We start from the raw sequence: 23,323 nt of genomic DNA, 5'->3' as shown, positions 1-23,323 counted from the left end.
AATCATCCAGAGTAATGCTTTTCCTCCTCAGAACAACGGTGGAGGTAAGTGAGGGGGAAGTTGTTGAGTACCCTCAGAGCTTCCCAGTTTGTCAACAGCATTTTAGAAGTTTGTCCAATAATACAGAATAAAGAATGTGAATTTTAACAATTGAGAGCATTGAGAGAGAATGGATAAATAAATAATGTACTATTTATTAAAACAAAGAAAACATACTGAAACATATGGAATTAACATTTGAAATATTATTGTTTCTGGCTGGAATAGACACATTAAAAAAATACAACCCCACCCACAAGCACACAAATCTGCATTAGCTGATGATAGCAAAAAACAGGTAGAAAATATTCAAAAAGAAAAATTCCTTATGTTCATGTGAGGAACAAAAATCAGAAACTAATTATCATATTATATATATAAATAAATTTTGCCCTATATGTAGAACATTTTAGCATTTCACTGTATACTTAACTCACAAATAGAAATTAAGATAAGCAGAGCTTTACCATATACCATGATGAAAGATTTAGAATTTAAAAGATATTAATCACTCCAGGTAATTCTTTAAAAATAACACAATTCTGATAAATGTATCAAAGAAATTTTATTAGGGCACTGACATAGTAATTCTAGAGGTCTTCTCCATATCCCAAGCATCTCACTTGTCTACCACTAAACAACCTTTTTAATAAAGTAAAAACACAGAGGTAGATCTTTATTTACTGTCAAAGGGAAATGTCCAAGATATATTACATGAAACAAATAAATCCAAAAGCATACAAACAGAATTTAGATCAGTACAGCTAGTATAATATTATTTGAGAAGAAAAATGTATTCCTTTATATATGCATAGAAAATATCTATAAGAATACAGAGCAAGGTGTTAACAATGATTTATTTCTAGAATATGGTTCTGGAGAGGATAAAAGGCAACAGAAAACAAGATGATGGAAAAGAACGACTTATATATATTTATAGTGACTTTTATAATTAAATACAGACACTGGATGAAAAGGATACCCAAAAATATGTTAAAAATATGAATAATGAAGTGTAACTTAACCGATTATATTACTTAAGCAGTATGGTAAAAGCATTAGGAAAATAAAAAGTTTAGCAGAAGAGCATGTGTATTCATATATATATATATATTTGTATACATATTGAAGCATATACGTGAATATATAATCCATACACATTAAACATAAATATATGTGCATAAAACTTTAATATATGTGTCTGTAAGTATTTAATGTTTTGTAAGTTAACGAATATAACATTTCAAAGTTGTGAGTGAATGACAAATGAGTTTGAGGAAACAGGCAAAATTTTTGACATTAAAAAGTTAGTTGAATTAATGATATGCATGCAAAAAATAAAACCATGAAACCATTAGAGAAAAATAAAGATGAATATTTATTTGATATTTTCTGGAGGTAACCTTTGCACCATACAATAAAGGAAGAAATATTAAAATATAGAGTAATTTAAATATGTGAAATTAACTTTCTAATTATACAACCAAAATCCCACTTAAAATAATTAAACAACGAATGAGAAGCTCTGACAAAAACATCTTTGATCTTTATAGAAGCTAAAGAATTCATAGACTAATTTAAAACCCAGGTTAAGTCAATAAAAATTATGAACTCACAAAGAAAATGAATTTAAAATACAGAAAGTAAAATTAACAAAGGTCAAACAAATGTAAGAAATTACACATATCATTAGTAATCAAAGTAATGAATATTAAAAAATCCACAAAATACTTTTTGATCTAAATTGGAATAGATCACTGCCAAAATTTTTTTAAACGTTGAAGTGCAGAAGATGGATTGAGATACCAAAATAAATTTTTAATCATTAAGTATATTTGGAAAGACACCAGTCAGAGGTGGTCATCTTTATTTTCTATATTCCAAAAATGCTGAAACCACCACCAAAACAAAACTGGAACCCATGCACAGTAAAGTAACATACAATATTATCCACTAACTAAATTATGTTGTAGATGAATGATTACTGATGGATAAATATGTTCACAATATGTTAAATAAATGGCAGATTATAAATGACTTGCTTCTATTAATTTTGTGCAACAAAAATACACAACTATGCTATAAAATGGTAATAAAATTTAGATAAAGGTATTTTCTTGTTTTTGCCCTTACATATTTTGTCATCTTGAACATAAACTTGTATAATAAAATGGCATATTAATGAAAAAAGTCTGTGAGGAAAATGTATATTAAAAAATAGGCCACATTGAAGTCTATACCTAAAATTAATCTATCGTATTGAATTTTAAATAATGAAATAAACTTACAATTCTTTGAGACAAAATTTATAAAGAAATTTGCCAAAGAAGAGAGTTTATTTTTAAAAGACAGCAAATAAAGAGAGTAAAATTTGGGAATGCAATCATTTATTCTTTCAGAAAATATTTATTAAGTTCCTACTCTATACAAGACATGGAGTAAGGCATTGGAGATATAAAGTCAAGGAAAAACAGTTATATTATCTTCCCTTGGGTAGATTATATTCAAATTGAATCATGGATATTAATCAAATCATAAAAAAGAAGTGGTGGTAAGCAAGAATAAAATAGTGTGGTTTGACAATGCAAGGATTTCAGCAATGGCTTCCTGAGGAGGTGATGAATTGGAATTAACCAAGTGGATGGAGTGAGTAGCATTCTAGGGCTGGGCTTTACAATGCTGTCGTCAAAGGAGAGAACATGACAAATAGGAGGGAAATAAAAGGAGGCCAGTGTACAGAACGTGTAGGTTTCCTTGGATGGAGATTTGAGAGGAGGGGGAGTGTGAGGTGAGAAGAATCTGTGAAGGCTGGGCCAAGTTATTCAGGGATTTAAAGGTCATGTTAAGGGTTTCAGTTTTCATCCTAGGAACAACAGAACTCCACTAAACCGTTTTAAATAAAGGAGGTTGGCATGATCAGCTTTCATTTTGAAAGATGCACCATGAGGGCAGTGTAGAAGATAAATCTAATGGAGAAGGATTTGAGTTAGGGAGACTAAATGGGGCAAAAGGTGGCACTAGTGGAGGCAGAAATGTACAGATATGACAGCCACTTCACAGGTAAAATCAATAGGACTTCAAGATGGATTGCTTATGAAGTGTGAGGGTGAGAATGGGGTCAAGGATGATGCCTAAGAATCTGACTTGCAGAAATGGATAGCTTCACTCACAAGACAAGAACCACCAAAAGAAAATCAGGCTTGGAAAGAAAGACCATGGTTTGGTGTGACAGGGGATTTAAGGTATCTCTTAAATATCTAAATTCAGATGTCAAATAGGAAATTGGTATACATGTGGGGAGCTCAGGGAAGAGGTCAAGCAATAGAGAAATAACCATTCATTGTTAGTAAAAAATAAATGGCAAAGTATCTTGCATATGTAAATGCAATCATCCAAAGAGAGAGAGAAAAAAAGAATACAGTGGCATAAGAGGAGGTGCAAGGATGGAGCCATAGGAAAACATAATTTTCAGGTAGAGGAATTTGAGCTTACAAAGGATATGGAAAAGGAACATGCTGAAATGCAGAGGGAATGGTCCATGTCTATCGCGTATAGAATTCCAGGGAGGAGAACATTTGAAGAAAAAGTAGAAGACCAAGTGTTGAATGTTACTGAGATATCAAAGTGAAGCAAAGAATAAAAAAAGAATTCATCTAACTTAGTGACAATGAAGTCAGTGGCAAACTTAATAAGAGCTATTTTGATGACTTGGTAGGCTCTGATGACAGTTTGTAATGGGTTGAAGAACTGACAAATTGTTGAGGGAATGTAGACCAGGATAGAGTCTTTTGGAAAGATTTTCTGTGAAGGGGAAGGATAAGATAGGGCAGTAGTCCCAGAAGATAGCGTTAGGAGAAAATTCTATGCTGTTCATTTTTGGTGGGTAAGCCTCCAGCACGTCCAAAAGCCTACGGAAATCATCCAGATTAGGAGTCAGCAAACTACAAGACATGCGCCAAATCCAGACTTGGACATGTTCCTGTAAATAGGGTTTTGTTGGGATACAGATGTGCCTGCCCTTTATATATTCTCTATGGCTGCTTTCACGCTACATTGGTAGAGTTGAGTAGTTATGACAGAGACCATATGGCCTACAAAGTCTAAAATATTTACTATATGGTCTTTTACAGAAATATTTTGCTGACCCCTGATCTAGCTCAAAAAAAATAATTTGGCTGTATTAGAAAGTGAAAGGTAAGATAAGGATGACAAGGTAAAAATCAGTTAGAATGTCTGGGAGTTTTGTTGGGTTCATTCAGACATAGGTGATGTTATACCTTGGGAAGTAGAACAGTGATATAATTCCCTATCATTTGAAGGTAATTCTCCTCTGCTTGTTTTTAAAAAAATCAATAAATTTGAAAATCTTCAGCAATTATGAAAATTATGAAAAATTATGAAAAAATTATTATGAAAAAGTTATGAAAAAATTAGGAAAAAGAATAAATTAACAAAATTAAAATACAAAAACTAAGTCTTGAGGAATTTTTACATCTTTAAGAAATTTACATTCTTAAGGAAAAGTACATCAAATGATCTAACAATTTTATTCTAATTATAAGATTATGGATCAAAGAAACTCAACTGCCTCATTTATCGTTTCTAGGATAGTGGTCCAAAGTGATTGAATGGACAAGTATATGACTAGAGAAGATATTTAAGAATAAATAATTATTATATAAAATAAATCATTATATATGCTAGATTTTCAGTGAAATGGCTATTTTTCTAGGAAACTACAATTCAACATTCTGATTAAAGGACATAAAAAGACAAACAGATTTACATAAGATTTATAATGTTTTCTCAGTATTATATCCAAAAAGCGCCACTACAAAGGCCGTTTTTGGTGGATATTTTATTAATATCAAAGAAAAGATAATGTCCATATTATTTTAACCATTTCAGAGCTAGGAAAAGATAAGTTATTAAATACAAGTCAATTGATAAAGAGAGCATAATATTGACCCCTCCCTTATTAGTTAAGAGAGATTCAAAAATAGAAAATAAAATAAAATAAACCAAATGACAGTTGATCTAGGAAAAGATATTATGAAAGAAACAACATAATTTATTCCAGAAATACAAATAATATTGAAATGAAAATATACAATTCATGAAACCAATAACTAAAAGGTGGAGGAAAAAGATATACCTCACAAAAAGAGAACAATTGAATGCCAAACAGTCATTTAGCAAAATTTAATGTCCACCCTGATGTTTATTTTATAAATGAGACTATAGGCATGAAAAATATGATAAAGTTTTATCTAAAACAAAGTATTTTATCCACTATTGTAAACACAAGCATTGAGCCCACTTGTAACACCTACTAATGTAGGTACACAATACATTTTTGTTGAGTAAATAAGTGAATGAATAAATAAAATGATAAAATGGACAAAGACACAGGAGGCAGCCCCATCAAAATTAGGAGCCAAAAAAATGTTGCTCTAAATCACCTTCATTATTTAATATTTTTCTAGAAGATTCAGTCACTACAATATACAAAAGTAAGTAAATAATAAATGTAAGTATTAGAAAGTTAACATATTTTGTGTTTTACAAAATTATTGTTGAACTGGAAATTTTAAAAATGAACTGAAATCAATGGATTGGTAAAAATGTTGATAATAATTATATATGCATATATGCACACATAGGTTCTTACATATATATTAGAATTTTAAAATAAAGCATATAAACTCATCTTTATTAGGGACATGGTTATTACAAGGTTATTACCAAGGGAGCTCTATGCCATTTTTATGCCACCTATAACATTTCCTTTTGACAACTGTAGAGGTTTCAATTACTTCTAAATTGAGTCACAGATCCACATAATCTCAGTCAAAAGACCATAAATGTGCATGTCTGTGTGTGTGTGTGTTCTGGGGGGAAAAAAAAGAGAGAGGGGGAAGAGAGAGATGTAAAATTTTATTTCCAATCAAAATAGCAAACAATAACCAAGACAATTTTTAAAAATATATGTGTAATTTAGTAGTAGGAATAAAGACACATTTATAAAAATTAAAATATATTTTTAAAAGTATAATAGTGTGAAAATACGGTTCTGGTACAAGAAGAGAGAGTGAATCCGTGGGAAGAATATAAAAAGCACAAAAATAATGTGGACACATGAACATTTTACATTAAGTAAAACGCTGTAAAAATTATCATTCCTTAGTGAGAAAAACAAGTTAGGTCTATATTTCACATGATATACTAAAGGATAGTTTAGATGGATTGAAGAATTAAACATAAAAATAAACCTCTAGAGGAAATGATCAAAAGATAGTGAATGTTTACTTATACATAGGATGGGCAAGGCCTTTCCAAAAATAAAAGCAATGTAAGAGAACATAATGAAAACAACTATTATCAACTTCATGGACTGTTGATATATCATATTTCAAAATAAGAAACCCAATAACACAAAATACATACAAAAAATTCTACTGCACTAAAGTCAAAGATCTAAATATTAACACTAAAAAATACCATGTCAACTTTAAAAGAAAAGGATAAATAATGTTTGTGTATATGTGGGGAAATGATAAATCTTATACAATGCATGTGGTGATACAAATAGGTATATATTTCTGAGGGAGTAATTTAGCAATACGAGTTAAGTTTAAAGTTTTCATTCTCTTTTCTAAGTATTTTCTCCTCTAGGTATCTAGCTAAATGAAAGGTCATTGAAGAAATATTTATAACAGTGAAACGGAGCATCATAAATATGCAGCTAAAAGAAAGGCTTAAGTAAAATATGACACATTTTAGGGATGTAATTTCAAAATACGATATTTTTAAAAGATGTACTATTCACCACAAAATACAAAATTTAAAGTAACAGTATATAAATCTATACCTAAGATTTTCAATGGAAAATTAAGTTTATAGACACCCACATACACATACCTATGCATAGAAGTAAATGTAGCAGTATTTTTAAAATAGTATCTCTGCATAGTGAGATTTTTGATAATTGGTCTGTTTATTTTCTTAAAAGTCTCATGTTTTCAACACTTTCTAAAGAAGCATTCATTTATAATTAGCTAATAATGAAAAAGAAAATACATCAAGTTAATCCACAAAATTATACTTGTTCATATTTCAGAATAGCATTTAATTGTTTAGCATCAACAGTATGAATTGTCTGACAACACTGACAAAATAGTGTATTTGCTTATGTAATTAATCATTATGTTCCAAATCATTTTCAGTAAGAAATGCAATGAGAAAGAGAATGGATGCTACCATCTTTCTAGGCCAATGATCCTTGCCAATCTTCATGTTTCCATGGAGAATTGTATACACTTCTCAAGAGAGATGTTATGCCAAAATTAAAGGGGCAAAATGTTGGAATACTAATTTAAAATCATCTCTTATCCTCCATCATTTGAGAAAAGACAGATCGTGAGTGGACAGAGAGCCAAAGTGTTTTAACAATTTGCTAAAGGTTAAAAACTTATATTTACTAACAACATTCTCTTATCTTTCAAGTTTTAAGATTGAAATCTAAGTAGCGATTCTCAAAAATTAAGAAACAATTCTGGTTAGAGTACTGTAGACTACATCCCAAGATGAAACTGATTGAATAACTGGCATCCAGAGAGGGGGAAGAGATTGAGAAAAGTAAGGTCAGAGCTGATGGTTATGTAGTCACTCTTCATTGTGGGTCAGAAATTACAGTGGGAAGAGCTACCACTAAACTCATATCTCTAAAAACAATGAAAAGATGAGATCCCTGGGTGTCATGGGGCTAGTGTCAGAACTTAATTGCCAAAGACAATATAGGCGTGGTTACCATTAAAGGACAGCAGAGTTAAAGCAGTAAGCAAAAGAGACCTATCATGTTGTCTATTTGATCGTGATGTCCCCAGAAAACAGTACACGAGTGGTCTACTAGCTTCTTACTCGATCTGTATAAGCAGAACAGTGCTAGGTCGAGTGAACAGAAGTCTAATTTGAATTATCAAAATAGAGTCATGGCTTCATAATGACCTGACTTGAGTAAGTTTACAGATCTATAACCCTTTGAATGAAAGCAGGTTAGATCCCCTTGAGGAAAGACTTTGCTACACTATCAAAAATGTATACTCTGAATCTTTCCCCTGGCCTTCCCCAAGTGACTTAATAGCTATTTACCAATATGACTGTGCATTGAGAAAGTAGAGGAAGCAGACTTTGGGGGATTACTGGTCATTGACTCTGAAATGACACTAATTCCTGGAGGTCTAAAACATCACTGTGGTCTCCCGGTCAGGGTAGGAGCTCATGGAAGTCAGGTGATCAATGGAGTTTTAGCTCAGCTCCATCTCAGAACGGGGCCTGCGAGTCCCTGAACCCATCCTGTGGTTATTTTCCCAGTTCTAGAATACATAACTGGAAGAGACATATTCAACAACTGGCACAATCCTCACTTTGGAATAATTCTGCCTTTCCAATCACAAATAAAACAACTTACTGTCTTCTCTAGCAAAGATAACACTCTGCTTTTGCCTGTAGGGTGTTTGTTTTTGTTAAGGATCTGTATCAGTGGCGCCCTCTATTCCATAGCACACAATAGCATCACAGGAGGTATTCCACGGGGGAACTTAAAAGGAAAGGTACTTCACTTTAAAGCATATTATAGGCAAAAGGACAAAAGTAGGAATGATATAATATGTAGTTATGCGAAAATAAGAGCTCATATTATATTCAACCAAAATAAATATATATTATAAACACCAAAGCATTAAATGTGACTATATAGAGAGACTATAGACTAGAGTACATATATATATATATATATATATATATATACACACACACTCTAGAGAAGTAGTAGGTCTTCTTGAAACCACAACTTCTTATTCACAAGGAATACTCTGTATAGTGCTCGAAAATTCCCACTTGTCATGCATAAAGCCTTCGGGAGAAGGAAAACTGCATCCACTAGTTAAGAAAATGAATTGAAGGGCTGTATTGATCAGACTGGAAATTTATAAGTTGTTTCTGTAACCCATGTTTTCTTTAGAATTAATACCAATAAAAGAATTGTAAATGCTGCTTTCCTTGAAATGTGAATACAATGTTCAGCCAAGGGAATACTTTAAAAATTCTGAGGTATGATTTAAATATTAGTGTGTCTGGTACCCAAACTAAATTACAGCTCAGACAAGGGACTGAAAGGTCAGGTTTATTATTCACGTTAGTAAAAATGTAACCACAACACTTGCTTCTACATCAGGGAGTATTATAACCATCATTGTAACTAATAATAACAATGAAAATAATACAGCTATATAATATTTTGCATTTTTCAGTAGACAGTAGGGCTTATGGTTAATAATCATTTATATTTACAGTGAAGTTTTCATGGAGGATTTCAGAGTGGTTTTCGAATAGTAGCTCATTAATCATTTCAACTAGTTGGAAAGTTATTATCCCAGTTCAAGAGATGGAAAATTATATCACAGAAAGGTCAGATATATATTTACTTGTCCAATATTACAGAAGGAAAGTGAGCCAGTTTCAATCTCGAGACCTCTTTTTCACCCCTGGATCTAACCACTGGACCAATGCAATTTTGGTCCATGTTGTGGTTTGACCACCAGCCTAAAGCACTTCAAGGTTGACCTTCTGCTATTAATTTTACAGACCTATAAACACAGAAGAAAGTAGCAATTTTTCATCTATGGAGACCAATACTAAAAAGGACTTGGACATAATTAGTTTCCATTCCTATTTTTTCTTTTTTTTAAATCTTCCTAGAAACACTTAACAATAGTCGGATTCAATTTAAAACTGTAAATATCAAATACTTAATAGTGAAATGCATCACGATCAAATTTATGCTGAAACAAACAAGCAATATTTTCAGGGCTTCATCTGAACATGAATGTGTTTAATAGGAGTCAGTTAAAGGACACAAAATCAACTTTTAATAGTTTCCAGCATTGCAAATAATTAGGTCTCTAGGAGAAAACGAAAGAACCAATGTTTCAGTAAATGTGACTTGAGGGAGGAGGAAGGAATTGAAAAAAGCAAGCATAAAATTTATACCCAAAGACTATTTCTTGTTTTTATGTTTGTTTGCTTTAATAAAATCAGCGTAATTTAAACGCTTTATCTGATGACATTTAATTTTTAAAGAAGGCAGCAAAACAATTGCTATCCTTTAAAATGAAAATATACAGTGAACATGAAATAAGTAGCATTGACTTTCCAAAAAAAACAATTTTAGTATTTTCTCTCTTTGTCTATATCATTTGTTATGCCAAAATTAGTTTCTACATAGTGTTGCTCTAACCCTAAAAATGGCCCCAAAATGGAATCAATTCATAACTCTATATATTTCTAATTGGAAGTACACATTTGCTTACTGGGATCCTAAAAAAGAGTGAGTTTTCTTAAACAAATCTATATTTATCTTTGCTTTTCTGATTCAAATATTCAAATAACTGTTAAAAATTAATGCCCTTTTTTAGTTTGTTAATTCAATGAGATTTGAAGACTCCAACCATTTCAGCATTAGGTAAAAATGATCCTTATAAATTTGTGCAGAAAATTTTGTTCTGGTGTTATAGCTACTCTTTCTTTAACTTACAACTTTCTTTTAAAACCAGAGTGATAAAAATGTTTACTGTACCTTAATTTCTTCTACTACAAGAATTTATATTTTTGAAAAAGAAAAAGATGACTCTTCTTGCTAGATTTAATGATTAGATCTTTACCCCTAAATCTGAGGTGTCATAATTCAGTAAATACACACAAGACTGAGGTAAAGGGGAAATTAGAACCTTCCAAGAGATGGGGGCATGGATGCCCCAAAATTCAGAAAACCAGCATGACAACTTGAGGCAATGACACAGGAAACATGACATTATTTTGATTTTTTGAAAAAATTTTAACATCTTCAAATATTTACTTTTGAGGCAATTCCTGTTAACTGTATAGGTTTATAAACAACAGGCTTTATTCAAACGTATAATATATATTACTCTACTATTTGTGTAATATACATTTCAGTATTTTAGAAACATTTATGTGGGATATATGGGTGTTTAATTGTATATGGCTGTTTAAACATAATTATATTTCAAAATTACTTTGATACCCACATTTAAGAGTACCATTTATGTAATAGTAAAATACAAGGATATCTCATTTCCATATTTAAACAATAATGCTAAATATTGTAATCTTATTTAGTTATGCACTTGTTTATTATTTACCTGATATCCAGGTATCAGCTTTTTGTTCAATGTTTTCCTTTTAGTCAGGCTTATTCATAATTTTTGGACAAGACCTTTTCTGAGATTTTTGTATTCTCACTATTACATTAACCTTTTATTAATGTGTAACAGCTTTGCTGTCATTTCATTCCCAAGCCTCATGTTTACAAGAATTACAATATACAAGATTTAACTTAAAGTCAAACATCTTACTTTTAAAGGACTAATTTGCTGTAGCTACATTTGTTTAGAAGTTAATTTCTCTTGACAGTGAAAGTATTATTTTTAAGACTCTTTAGCAGGAGTATAAATCATAGACTTTGTACATATCAAGCAGTTGCAAGCATATTAAAGCTGTTTATTAAAAAGACAGTGATTTTGATACCATAGGAAATACTGTGCTTTTTCTCAACCTCCCTTAATTTACAGTTAAAATTTTAATGGCTTATGCAGTGCATGAGAAAAATACCCTCATAATTTCCCTTTCCTTTTAAGAATATTGAGATTTTATTAAACTGACCCAATGAATGATGGTTCCTCTAGTACTATAAAAAGCAATTTTAATTTTTCAAACATATTCAACACCACTTTCATGCTTTTCACTGATCAAAAGACCTATGAATTCTTCAAAACTCCCAACGTCCAGTGATATACAGGTTGCCACTGTTTCACTTTGATTTAGTGAATCATGAGACTCTAGACACATGAGAATTCTGAGGAGTCACCAAGTCCCCAGTGCTAATATTACCGAGCAACTTCCAAAGCATAAAGCTATCTATAAATGCAATTACCAAGAACTAGGATGACAAGAGTTTATTGAATATAGAAACGTCTCAAGAAGAAAAATTCTGGAAAAATATCAAGATTATGGGAGTGTGTACACATTCCTAAGACCATAGTCAGACTTCTCAAGTTGAGATCTTAGAGAACAACCAATTACAAACCCTCATCCATGAGATGCGAATATGAGCTAATTCTTGAAAAAGGAATTGAACCCTTTACAAACATCAGTTTGAAAATCTTTCCTAAATTAGCCATGTCAGGCCTTCTTGGTAGCTGTCACTCTTCACTCCTACCATTTGCAGATTCTAATGAAAACTCTATTCACAAACAGATTTTAATTGGATTAGATTCAAACAATAGAGTTTTGAAAAGGCAATCACAGTTTAAATGCTCTTAAAAGAACTAGTTGCTTGGGAGATTTTAAAAGATATATAAGTTTGTGTGCGTGTCCGATTGCATGTTTGCATGTGTGTGTGTGTGTGAGTGTGTTTTTCCCCTCAAGCATAAAGAAATTACATGGCTGCTCACCTGAGCACCCCGATTTTTATCAAGAAGTCCTTTCTTTCCTCATTGACAGTGAACATAAATAGCTCAGTTTTCCCTCCATATCTCATCTTGCTCTTGTAGTCCTGGGGATGACCACAGAGATTTTACAAAATTTCCTGATCTGAGGAATGCCTTGAGTTGGGATATACTGCGCTAGTCGATTCAGTGATGTGTCACAGATAAATGAAGTGACTAGCCCCAAGTTACACAAAAAATGGCGATGTAAACTTTAAATTGTTTTTTTAAAAAAGAACTTTAGACTATCTACACATAAGATACTTATAATTTTAGAGATGACTGAACATTTACCTTAAGAAGTATGTTCCTGACTAACAAATTCTGGTAATTATAATTCAAGACTTTTTTCACCAGTATTTCAAATCTTCAAAATGGACAAAAATTTTAATGGAAAATATTTATATTATCTCTCCCTCTCTGAATATGAACACATCCACATGATTACATACTTACAAACATACACACAAATATACTTTATGTGAATATACAAATTATGGTTTCAATTATAACATTTTTACATGGCACAGTAGTAGTCAGCCACCAAAATAAGCTTCATTTTCTGTAACTTCATATTGGTAAGTGTATATTAAACTCAAGGGTACAGGGCCTGCTTCACTTAGAACCCTCTTTGAACATATTATGCTTTCTAGCTCGTGGAAATTCATTCCAAGAACGAATACATATAAACTTCAGATGTCAATTTCTAAAGTGTAGAAAGAACTTAATAATCTCCCTTAAATCAATAGTTTGGATCTGACCTAATATAGTCAGTAAATATTAATGTAAACTGTTAGAGATGGTTTATACCATTTCACTGCACAGCAGTGAAAGAAATCATATAAGCTTAAACTGACCACCAACATATGTATATTTTATTTGATTTTGAAGAGTATAACCAAAATATCCAATATTTGGAAAATATATACCTATAATGTCACCTATACTCCCATTTTCCTAATGGCAGCACTGTTAGCATTATGGGATCATTAAACTTTATATTTCAATTACTTAACTTTTAAAACACTTTAGATGGAGAATCTCTTTAGAGACCACTTTCATTCATTTCAAAGTTTTACCAACTTCATTTTCTTTTAATTCAAAAGACAAACTAGAAATGTTCTCTCTTGTCCTATATTCATGATGACTAATTTTATAAAGGTCTTTGCTGTTTTCAGTTGATAAAATATATCCTAGATGCATCAGGTATTCACAATTTTGTTCTGAATAATCTTTAAGTAAAATTTTGGTATATAGAATGAAATAACTTCATAATTCCCCTAAAATTTTTAATGAGGGAAAGCTATGGAAAATTTCACAAGCTATTTTCAAAAGGAAGTCTTTGTAATTTTCTCTTTTAATGACATCTTACTAAGTTTTAGGCAAAGCTGTATCCATTTGGCTTTAAGTTCTCTTTTCTGAGCACATATTGAGGACAGACAAATTAAATGATTCAGTTCAACCAAGCACACTGATCCAGTCAAAGTATGATGATTGAGATGTATGTATCTATTAGAGTTGTGCCATATATCATATTAATTATTCATAACTATCTACTCTATTCCTCTTTTATAGATATAAGAGATTTTTACTGCCTAAGTTATTATAATATTCTCCTTCAATTTATTAGCATAGAATGTGCACGTGGACTTTTCAAAATTAAAACTCATAAAGAATAAAGCCAAAGTTATTTACTTTGAAAACTGCATGCTATATTTCTGTGGTGGCTCACAGATATCATACCAATAGAAATCTGAATATTTTTACTTTCTTCTTAAAAGAAATAGACAAAATGAATACTTTATCTATATTTAGATCATAATGACTTTATATAACATTAGTTGGATAAGTGGAATTTTCAATTTAATACAATTTATTTTCAAGGCACTATCTTAGAAAATTAGCATTTGGTGCTAAGTTTTCTAGTTAAATATTTATGGCTTTATTGGGTACAGTTTGGCATTTTGAAGTTAAAAAACACTATCTCACAAAATTGTATCATAAATATACGAATGGTTCTATAGCTTTCTAAGCTACTGATATGTGATGTTTTTGAAACCAACATGACTAAAACACAGCATACCTCTACTTTCCTAAAAATCATAAACTTGGGCATATCATTCCTCTCGCTTGGCTTCATTTTGTAGAGACGTTTTCTCTAAGAGGGTATTTCTCAACAGGAGAAATTACACTCTGCGGTGACAAAGCAGTAAGGGAAAATTATGGTTTTCACAATAATTTCTGAGAATTTGCTTTTCCTCATTTCTTATTTCCACCTAGAACTGTAATTCACCAAACATCCTGTCAAAAAGGAGGAGTGGCGGCTGAGATTTGCGTGTGTTTCTCTGTGTCTGTGTTTCAAAACACACCAACATTCATTTAAACAGAGCTTAATTGGATCCCTCACACTCTGGCGGAGTTAACGGTCTTAAATGTCTGGCCTAGTATATTCCACTTTTTAGGGCACGGAGAGTTTGATCTACTTCTGTACGGCTGACATTTTGGCTCAACCACTTCACTATAATAATTCATTAAATTGTTCATTGTTTAGGCTTTACCATTACATTCATCTCCAACAATGCCACTGCAATTTCATGACCATAAACTCCACTCTACATAACATAGTATCAAAACGTGTTTTGAAACACTCATATTTTTACAGAATAAAACATGTTTGTATTTTGTTCCTATCATGGTAATGCCTAGGGTCTTTGAAGGAATAATCTCTGGAATTTAACATCTCTGGAAAAGTTTTAGAACCAATGTTCTCAAGTCCTAGTTCTTTAAGAATTTTTTTTCTTTGTGGTGATTCTTATAAGTGAAAACCATCATTGTATTACAAAAGTCAAAAGAAAATGAATGAAATTGACCTGGATTTGCCTTTTCTTCTTATATTACTAGCCTTTAAAAGGATCACAAAGTATAAGGAGAATCTAGAATAAAACAGGATAAATTTGTTTAACTAATATTGATGTATATTGTATAAATGTTGGCCTGCAATAAAACATCAAGCCTTGTTAGACTTTTATATAAAATCTTTTATTCTCTTTAATTATTAAGGGCAACTGCTTACACAGGTTTCTTTTAGAGATTTATTATCTGGGATTATTTCTCTTATTTTCAATCATACACAAAAAAGAGAAAATGAACTCTGAAGGACAGTTCAATATTCCAAATTACACTGAGTTGAAGATTATTTCAAACTCAGTGCTTTGAAACCATTTTCGTTAGCATCTATATTTAGAACTATGGAAAGATTTGGGTATATTTTATCAAAGAGCAAATTATATTTTCCAACTGTTATAACTAGTATCAAAAAAGGCAACATCTTTTAAATACTCATTAAAACTCTCTTTTGAAAAAAGTAATCATCTAAAATCAGGTAAGAAGACAACATAATGCCAGAACTCAAACTCTCTTCACTAGTTTATTCCAGCAACGAGGTCTTGGCAGTCACAATCTTTGCACTTTTTGATCAACTTTACCAAAAAAAGAAAAATTTGCATCCAGTATTACTTATTGACAAATTGGAAATCTCTATTTTTCTACTCATAAACATGTTCCCATAAGTGATCTTTAAAATAAAATAATCAGAAACTGGGTCCAAACTGAACTCTCATGAAAATGAAAACAGCATACATGAAATGCCCTCCTTTGAGGCTAATGTTACAGAAAGAGAGACTACCCAAAGTTCAAATCTCTCTCTTTTTATTTATAAATATTTGCATCACTAAGTTTAACAAGAATACACATTATTTCTTTTGGGGATGACAGCAACACTGACAAACAGTCCCTGTTATGCCTGTCATTATGTTATTGCTAAATCATCCACAACATCATGACCTGATTGTAGTTACCAGGGACAAAGCCAAAACATAGAATTTAAGTTTCATTCTGATTACATACAAATAGCCAGCACTTAAGAAAACCTTTGAAAAGTGATCTACGTCCAGTTTAAAAAAAAAAAATAAAAAAAGGAAGGAGAGAAGGAAAAAATGAAAGTAAAGAAAGAAGAAAAGAAAGACACCTTTAAAAGCCTAATACAATGACACAGTAGGGCCTCTGACATTCTCTGTGCTGGTATAATAACTAAATGGCAAGTAACACGAAGACAGGTTTCCCCGCGAGGTCCCTGTTGCATGCTTCGATTAAAACTAAAAATTTACAACGAAATCAACCCTTGGGTAAATTGCTCTTTGGTTTAAATCTTCGTTACCTCCTGGAATTTTGGTAAAATCACTTTGCTTTTAAATTAAGCTGGCCCCTCCTTCTTTACTCCATTACAAAAGTCAAACAACAAGAACCAGACATAAATTTCAGAATGAAAAGTTTCGTTTGTGTGTATGTGTGTTTTGTAAGTCCAACCCCTGCATACAAACTGTTAAAAAACAGATGTTTTAACATAGTGCTTTATTCCAACTTAATCTCATCCTTGAATGAACTTCCTTCAAGTTTCAACCATTAAAAAAAAAAAAAAGCAGTCAATTTCCTGGTGGTTGTAATTTAATTAAGTAACCTTTCACACTGAGCAAAACCCAAAAGCAAAAGGGTCATTAATCTTTCTAGTGATTAGAGACACCTCTAGAGCTTCAAACATTTACCTCTCCTTCCCCGCAGTAGAAATGCTTTTAGGAGGATCATGGTTCATACCTCGCATTCCCTGGAGCCAGAGATGGTATATGTGCAGGGCCCAGATCCATTAACGGATATATCCATGGTCTCAGAGTTTGTAGGCTTATAGTCCACATAATACTCCTGTAAAGGGGAATTCATTTGTCTTTCAGACTCTCTGGCCTTTTTCCGCCGCCTCTTCATAAGAGAGTGTTGCTGAAGTTGTTTCATGCTGGCTGGGTAGCGTTTCCAAGACACATAGATGACCAAGAGGATCATGGCCACCGAGAGGAAGAGAGCCACGCTTCCTGCAATAATTTTGTGAAACGAAACATGCTCATATTCTTGCTCTGTGCCAGGAATCTGAAACCCTGGGGAAGGGCTTGGTGCTTCAAGGGTGGGCTGGGTGAGGTCAGGTTTGGAGATGGTAGGTTTGGGGATGATCAGAGGCTTCTGGGGCGTTTGGGGCACCAGGTGTGATCTTTCTGTGTTGACCACCTGGACTTCAGAGCAGATATTGTATGTTTCCACTGCATCACTAACCTTTTCGCCCTGGAGATGCTTAGGTCCTGCACATATCATGGTACTCTCCTTATTTCCTTTGAAATTCTTGAGCCAATAAAATAGAGGACAAATGCTCCGACTGCATTCCCACATGTTTCCGGACAAGGTGATGGATATTAATGATATCCACGCATTGACAGTTTCCTGTGAGATGTTGGTAAGCTTGTTGGAATCCAAATTCAATTTCTGCAAATTCGGCAGACATTTAAATGTGCCCGGCTCAATTCCTTGGATGTCATTCCCTGATAAATCCAAGTTGTGTAAGGAACTCCAAGTCCATGTCAAGCCTTGGCTAATGGAGCGAATCCTGTTCCACTGTAAGTAAATCGAGCGGAGGTTGAAGAGACGTGGAAAATGAGCAAAGTTGATCTTGGAAAACTGATTGTGCTCCAAGTGGAGCTCCTTTAACTTCAAGAGGCCAGCGAAAGCATTTCGGGACAAGCTTCGAAGACGATTGTAACCCAAATCCAGAAAGTCAAGATTTCGACAGTCTTGAAAAACTCTTATGGGCACAGTCTTCAGTGAGTTAGATCTCAAGTGCAAAATGATGAGTTTCCGGAGGCCTTTAAATTGTTCGGATTGCAAGGTCTGAAGCTTATTGTAGGAGAGGTCCAGATTACGGAGATTGGGAACTGGGTGAAATGTTTTATTGTGCAGATAGGTAATTTTGTTGGAGCTTAGAATTAATTCTTTCAGTCTACGGATCCCTTGAAATGCATCTTCATCCACTGAGCTAATGTAATTATGGTCAAGATAAAGCCATATAAGCTGGTTAAGGCCGGCAAACTGATTGGATTTGAGTTTCTGAATGCTGTTGAACCTCAGTGATAAGCCTTGTGACCCTCCAGAAATGTTTTCAGGGATATCTGCGAAAGCATGAGACTCACAGTACACAATTTTGCCGTCACATCTGCAGTTCTTTGGGCAAGCTCTCTGAGCCCCCGTGAGCATAACAAGCAGCAGTGTAGGAAGAAGCACTAGCACCACACGCATGCCTCTCAGCTGCGTAATTAAATGGAAACCTACAATATTAAAAAGAAGACAAATGCACATTGTAAAGCTATTAATATAAATCACCACCAGCTTACCAATATCAGGGGCATTTCATCTAGGTAGCAATGGGACAGCTGATTTAAGCACAATGTATCTAACATCTAAAGCCTTGTTTTCTTCAGTGTTGCACATTTGCTATTTAGGTTTCATTCTTTCCTCCTTGATTGTCAAATCACCAGTGTGCCAGAGAACTAAGAAAAGCCCTCCTGAGTTTCAAGAGTTCCTATGTAGATCAACACTGAAAAGCACAGAGACTATCTTTTCACTTAATGCCCATATTTTAATAATGGTAATATCTGGCTAGTCACTCTGTTGAATGCCAGTACCAAAAGGAAGAGTTCTAATTCTCCTGGTAATGGCAAAAATGTGACTTAGTAAGCCCCACACTTGTATGTCCTTCTGAGTTTAGCAAACAGGCTGTGATTTGGCAAAGGAGCTTCAGTAAGCTGTCAAGGTAACCCAAGTTTGCCCTGCCTGAAATTGAATCCTTATTGCATAATGAAATCACAATATATGAGCTCTGAAAAAATGGCATTGGGACTAGTATAGACAGCCGATGAAGCATGGTATGAAGACTAATAACAGGGTGAGGTACTCTCCATGTGTTCATAAGCATACATGCTCTCAACACTCAGGAAGAGCTACCTACTGTGGCTGTCCTGCCCAGTCATACATCGGCTCAGAGCCCTAACTAGTGGTAACACAGGACACTCCAAAGTTAAGACCATCAAATTCGAATTAAACATTTGCATGCAGGGCGAAATAATCTTGGGTAGTGTCAGTTTTGCTGTTATTTTTCACACAGCTGCTTTTGTACATTTCAGGGATAAACAAGGAGAGAAGCAGACTGGTTATCCCCCTCCCCTCCACGCCAACTTGCTCAAATTTCTCACTCACTTTTTTCTCTCCCCTACCGCCATTAACTTCAGAAAACCTGCAAAGTTGCAATCTATTGGCACTCATGCTGCATTTCCAAGTCACAGCATGTTAAGGGACTTCTTTCCTCTGTCAACAGTAGATTTATTATATCTTAGCGGTGGGGAAAAAAATATCCTATCGTGTGCTGCAGTTTCTTCATTTCTCTTAAAAATTCATATTTTTAACCAGGAGGCAATCAGCCAAACCCCTAATCAAAAAACTCTCCTTCTTTGACTCAACCAGTTAAGTATTTTTTTTTTTTATTTGAAACCCGATCTTGCTCTCTGTCCTCTTGCCAGCTACAGACTCATTGAAATACATTCCAGCTCTCCCAGACAGGAGAAAGGGGGGGGGGAAAGCCAGTCACACTTGAAAAAATAAGACTGGCAAATGACTGCTGGAAATTTGGAAGCTGTGTTCAGGATACAGCTTCAAAGATAAAACAAGCCCTTGGGCGACCTCTGATAAAGTAACGACCCCACCCCTCCACACACGCAGTAAAGTGGGAACAATCTTCCTGACGGCGACCAGAAATACAAGCTTGTTAATATTATCAAGAAATAGAAGCAAACACAACATTTATCTCATGCTCAATTCCCAAGCTGTGGATACGCATACGGTAGAGACAGTCTTAAAGATATTCCTCTAGAGTCTAAGTCCGTGTTATGCATTTATGGATTAAAAAAAAAAAACTACAAAGAGGAAAATGATCTAAAAATATAATAGCAACTACAGTGAGTCAACTGGCAAACTCAGAGGCTGCTGCTTTTTGCCTGTTTCTCCGTCTTTTATCAGCTAATGCCATGACTGAGGATAGGAAGCCAAGAGGATCAGCTTTGCTAAGAAGGAAACAACAAAAGTTCACTTACCCATCCTTTGTCATCCAAAAACGTTGCCCCCCTCTCTCAGCTTTCTTCTTATTTGGTCTCTCGGGCTGAAACCACCGCCACCTTCATGACACAGTGCGGTTGTCATTCACACCATTCTGATCCCGCATGTGAGCGAGAAGCCCCATACAAACTTCCCCGAAGAGGACAGGCGAAAAAATATATATACATATAGGAAAAAAAAAATCCCAGCATGGGGTAGGATGGGGGGGCAGGGAGAAGGAAGCCTTGGGGGGGAGGGGGTGGGCCTCTAGGCTCTGAGGACCATTGTGTAATTCACCAGAGACCCATCAGCAGTAATTGGCAATCTGTGCAAAAGAGCTACAGCCCATCTCGAAGGTAACCAACTTCTCTGTAAAAAAAAAGAGGAAAAAAAAAAGAAAATCTTCAGAATACCTGGCATTCCTTATTGTGCTGGCTTTTGCCATTCCCAGATAAAGCAATTCATCCTCTGGATTTTCAGTTCTTGAAGCAAGTAGGCCTCCTGTGCTGTATGAGACCCCAGTTTAAAAGCTGTGCAGGCTAGGTTTATCCATTTAGCTGGTCAGGTTTAAAGTGTTTTGTAGCTGTGCTGAGAGGCAGCTCTTGTCTAATTCAGAAGGCTTTCCAGAGACTGATGATGCTCAGAGCTTGTTGGTGCTAATGCTTGAGTTTGTGATACACTGAGTGCCCTCCGCTGGAGAAAACAGATTGCACATTAAAGACGGGAACAAGTGAGGCTGTCAGTGGTGTGCAGCCTTCTCTCTCTCAGAAAGGGGAATTAAAGGCACAGGATCACTTTTTTCTCTCCAATAACACAAATTATAAAAGGTTTATGCCAAGGAGTTCCATTCGGTGATATTAAATATTAAGTAAAATACTGCTTCTCTAAATATTATGCAGGTAGTAGTTTTTAAAAGTTGCCTTGACGTGAAATGTTTTTTTCCGCTGCACATATCACAAGAGATTTCTTATGTTTTCTCAACAATAGAAATAACTTGAGGTTTGTTTTTGTTGCTGTTGGTTTGTTTTACTTATTTACATTTTTAAAGAAAATCACATAGAGGAACAAACCTACCCGAGGGAAAAATGTAATTTGATCGTTTTTAAAGATAGTTACATCTAACATTTTTAGGTCTAATTTTTAAATTTCCAACCCCGATAATAAAACATATTCTGCCATTATGCACATTTTATCGAACAGTCTAGATCATTATTTTCTAAGGGTGCACATTTTTAGTCCTAAAGCAGTTTTTATAATACTATATTACTAAATGTGAAGGTAACTAAGAGAAACTAAATGTTAGATAAGGATAGAATTCCACTCTGACATCCTTAGTGCTGTCACTTCTTAAACTTGTCTACATTTGTAATGCAGTTTTTTTCTTATGCAAGTCACTTTCATAATCTGTAATTTCAAGAAAACAAAAACATGTGAGCTCTACATCATCTCTGTATTTCTAAAATTTGCAGAATATCCTTAGAATTAGGAAGGATGAAATGATGAAATACCTGAGACATGTATTTTTAAAAGCCCACACACACTTTCCTTGAACTTGTACTGAACTTTGAAAAAAATAATAGAATGCATCACCTCCATTTTGTTTCTCTACTTGTTTATTTCATAATCCTCTGGCAGATAATAAATTCTGGAACAATCCAGAAGAACGATCCAATGTAGTACAGAGAAAGACTGTTAGGTAAGTTGCTAACCTAATTAAGCAGGTGTGAGAAGTTCAAATAAATTTTACACAAGCATTTAGAGTTGCTGTGGACCACTGGAAATATTTTTAGAAATATTTTTTGGTTTTGTATTATCTGCCAAAATATTAATAAGCATGGAGGGCTTATCATATGAATAACATATATAATTTGACTCAGATTTATGAATAGGCAGTCACAGGCAATCGTGCAATTACTAAGATTTCTCAAGGAACAGAAAGGGGTAATTTGTCCCCCAAATATATCCCTTTCCCATTAACTGATACCTGAATTTCTATTTTAGAAATGTGTGTCTTTGGCTTAAGGCTTAATACCTATTAAAATGCAAATGAACACCAAAAGAGGCAATTTTATTTGGTTAATGAAAGGGGTATACCTTTCTAAGGAAATAAACATAAACGATACACATATAATTCGTTCATAGTAGTGTAGTTTACATAAAAACAAAAACCCCACCTAAATACTCAATGACAGAGAATTAGTTAAGGAAAATTAATATATTCATGAAATAGAACACATGCTGCCATTAAAATTAAAGTGGTTTGTACTTGCTTATAACGAATGTGTAATGTACAAAGGAAGGAGGGTGGGGCAGAGAACGCAAGTACTGGAAGAGGATGACAGGGAATCTACTTCTGTAATTTTTTTATTTGCATGAGGCCAAAATAAAATATACAGAGCAGATTTTCCTGGGAGATGGATTTTGGATGTATTTTATTTCATCTTTTATGATTTTTTATCTATGTGTATTTGCTAATTTTTTAAATATGATGAATATGAGGTACATGTGAGATATATATAAATTTTCCTTGGTTTGAATACAAGATATGAGAACAGCTTTTGATAGTGGATTGGAAAAATCTCATGATGCTACCCACACTTATGCTGTAATAAACAGCTCAAATGCAAGTTTCGTTTGAAGTACTAAGATTTAGTAGACACTGCATTCCAAAGTAGATACTAGATCATAGGCACAATTTACAA

General features: G+C 33.6%; 1 protein-coding gene across 3 annotated transcripts in view; it reads right to left on the bottom strand.

Annotated features, from left to right (window-relative positions):
* LRRTM4 (leucine rich repeat transmembrane neuronal 4) overlaps positions 1 to 21,319 on the bottom strand; it is a 731,585-nt gene extending 710,266 nt beyond the window's left edge. For 2 of the 3 annotated variants that reach the window (XM_044772739.2, XM_070511889.1), the window contains exons 1-2: positions 21,035 to 21,319; positions 17,256 to 18,802 (exon numbers count right to left, since the gene is read on the bottom strand). In XM_044772739.2, the coding sequence (XP_044628674.2) occupies positions 17,256 to 18,802; positions 21,035 to 21,041 (1,554 nt within the window). In that variant the 5' untranslated portion in view covers positions 21,042 to 21,319. Of the gene's footprint in view, positions 1 to 17,255; positions 18,803 to 20,620; positions 20,702 to 21,034 lie in introns of all 3 variants that reach the window. The other variant, XM_070511888.1, reaches the window with a different exon arrangement.
* Positions 21,320 to 23,323: the final 2,004 nt, after the last annotated feature.

This window comes from Equus asinus, chromosome 6 (assembly GCF_041296235.1).
Source record: "Equus asinus isolate D_3611 breed Donkey chromosome 6, EquAss-T2T_v2, whole genome shotgun sequence".
NCBI lineage: Eukaryota > Metazoa > Chordata > Mammalia > Perissodactyla > Equidae > Equus > Equus asinus.
The sequence above is the reverse complement of the archived record's forward strand: the minus strand, read 5'-3'. Positions and strand labels throughout refer to the sequence as shown.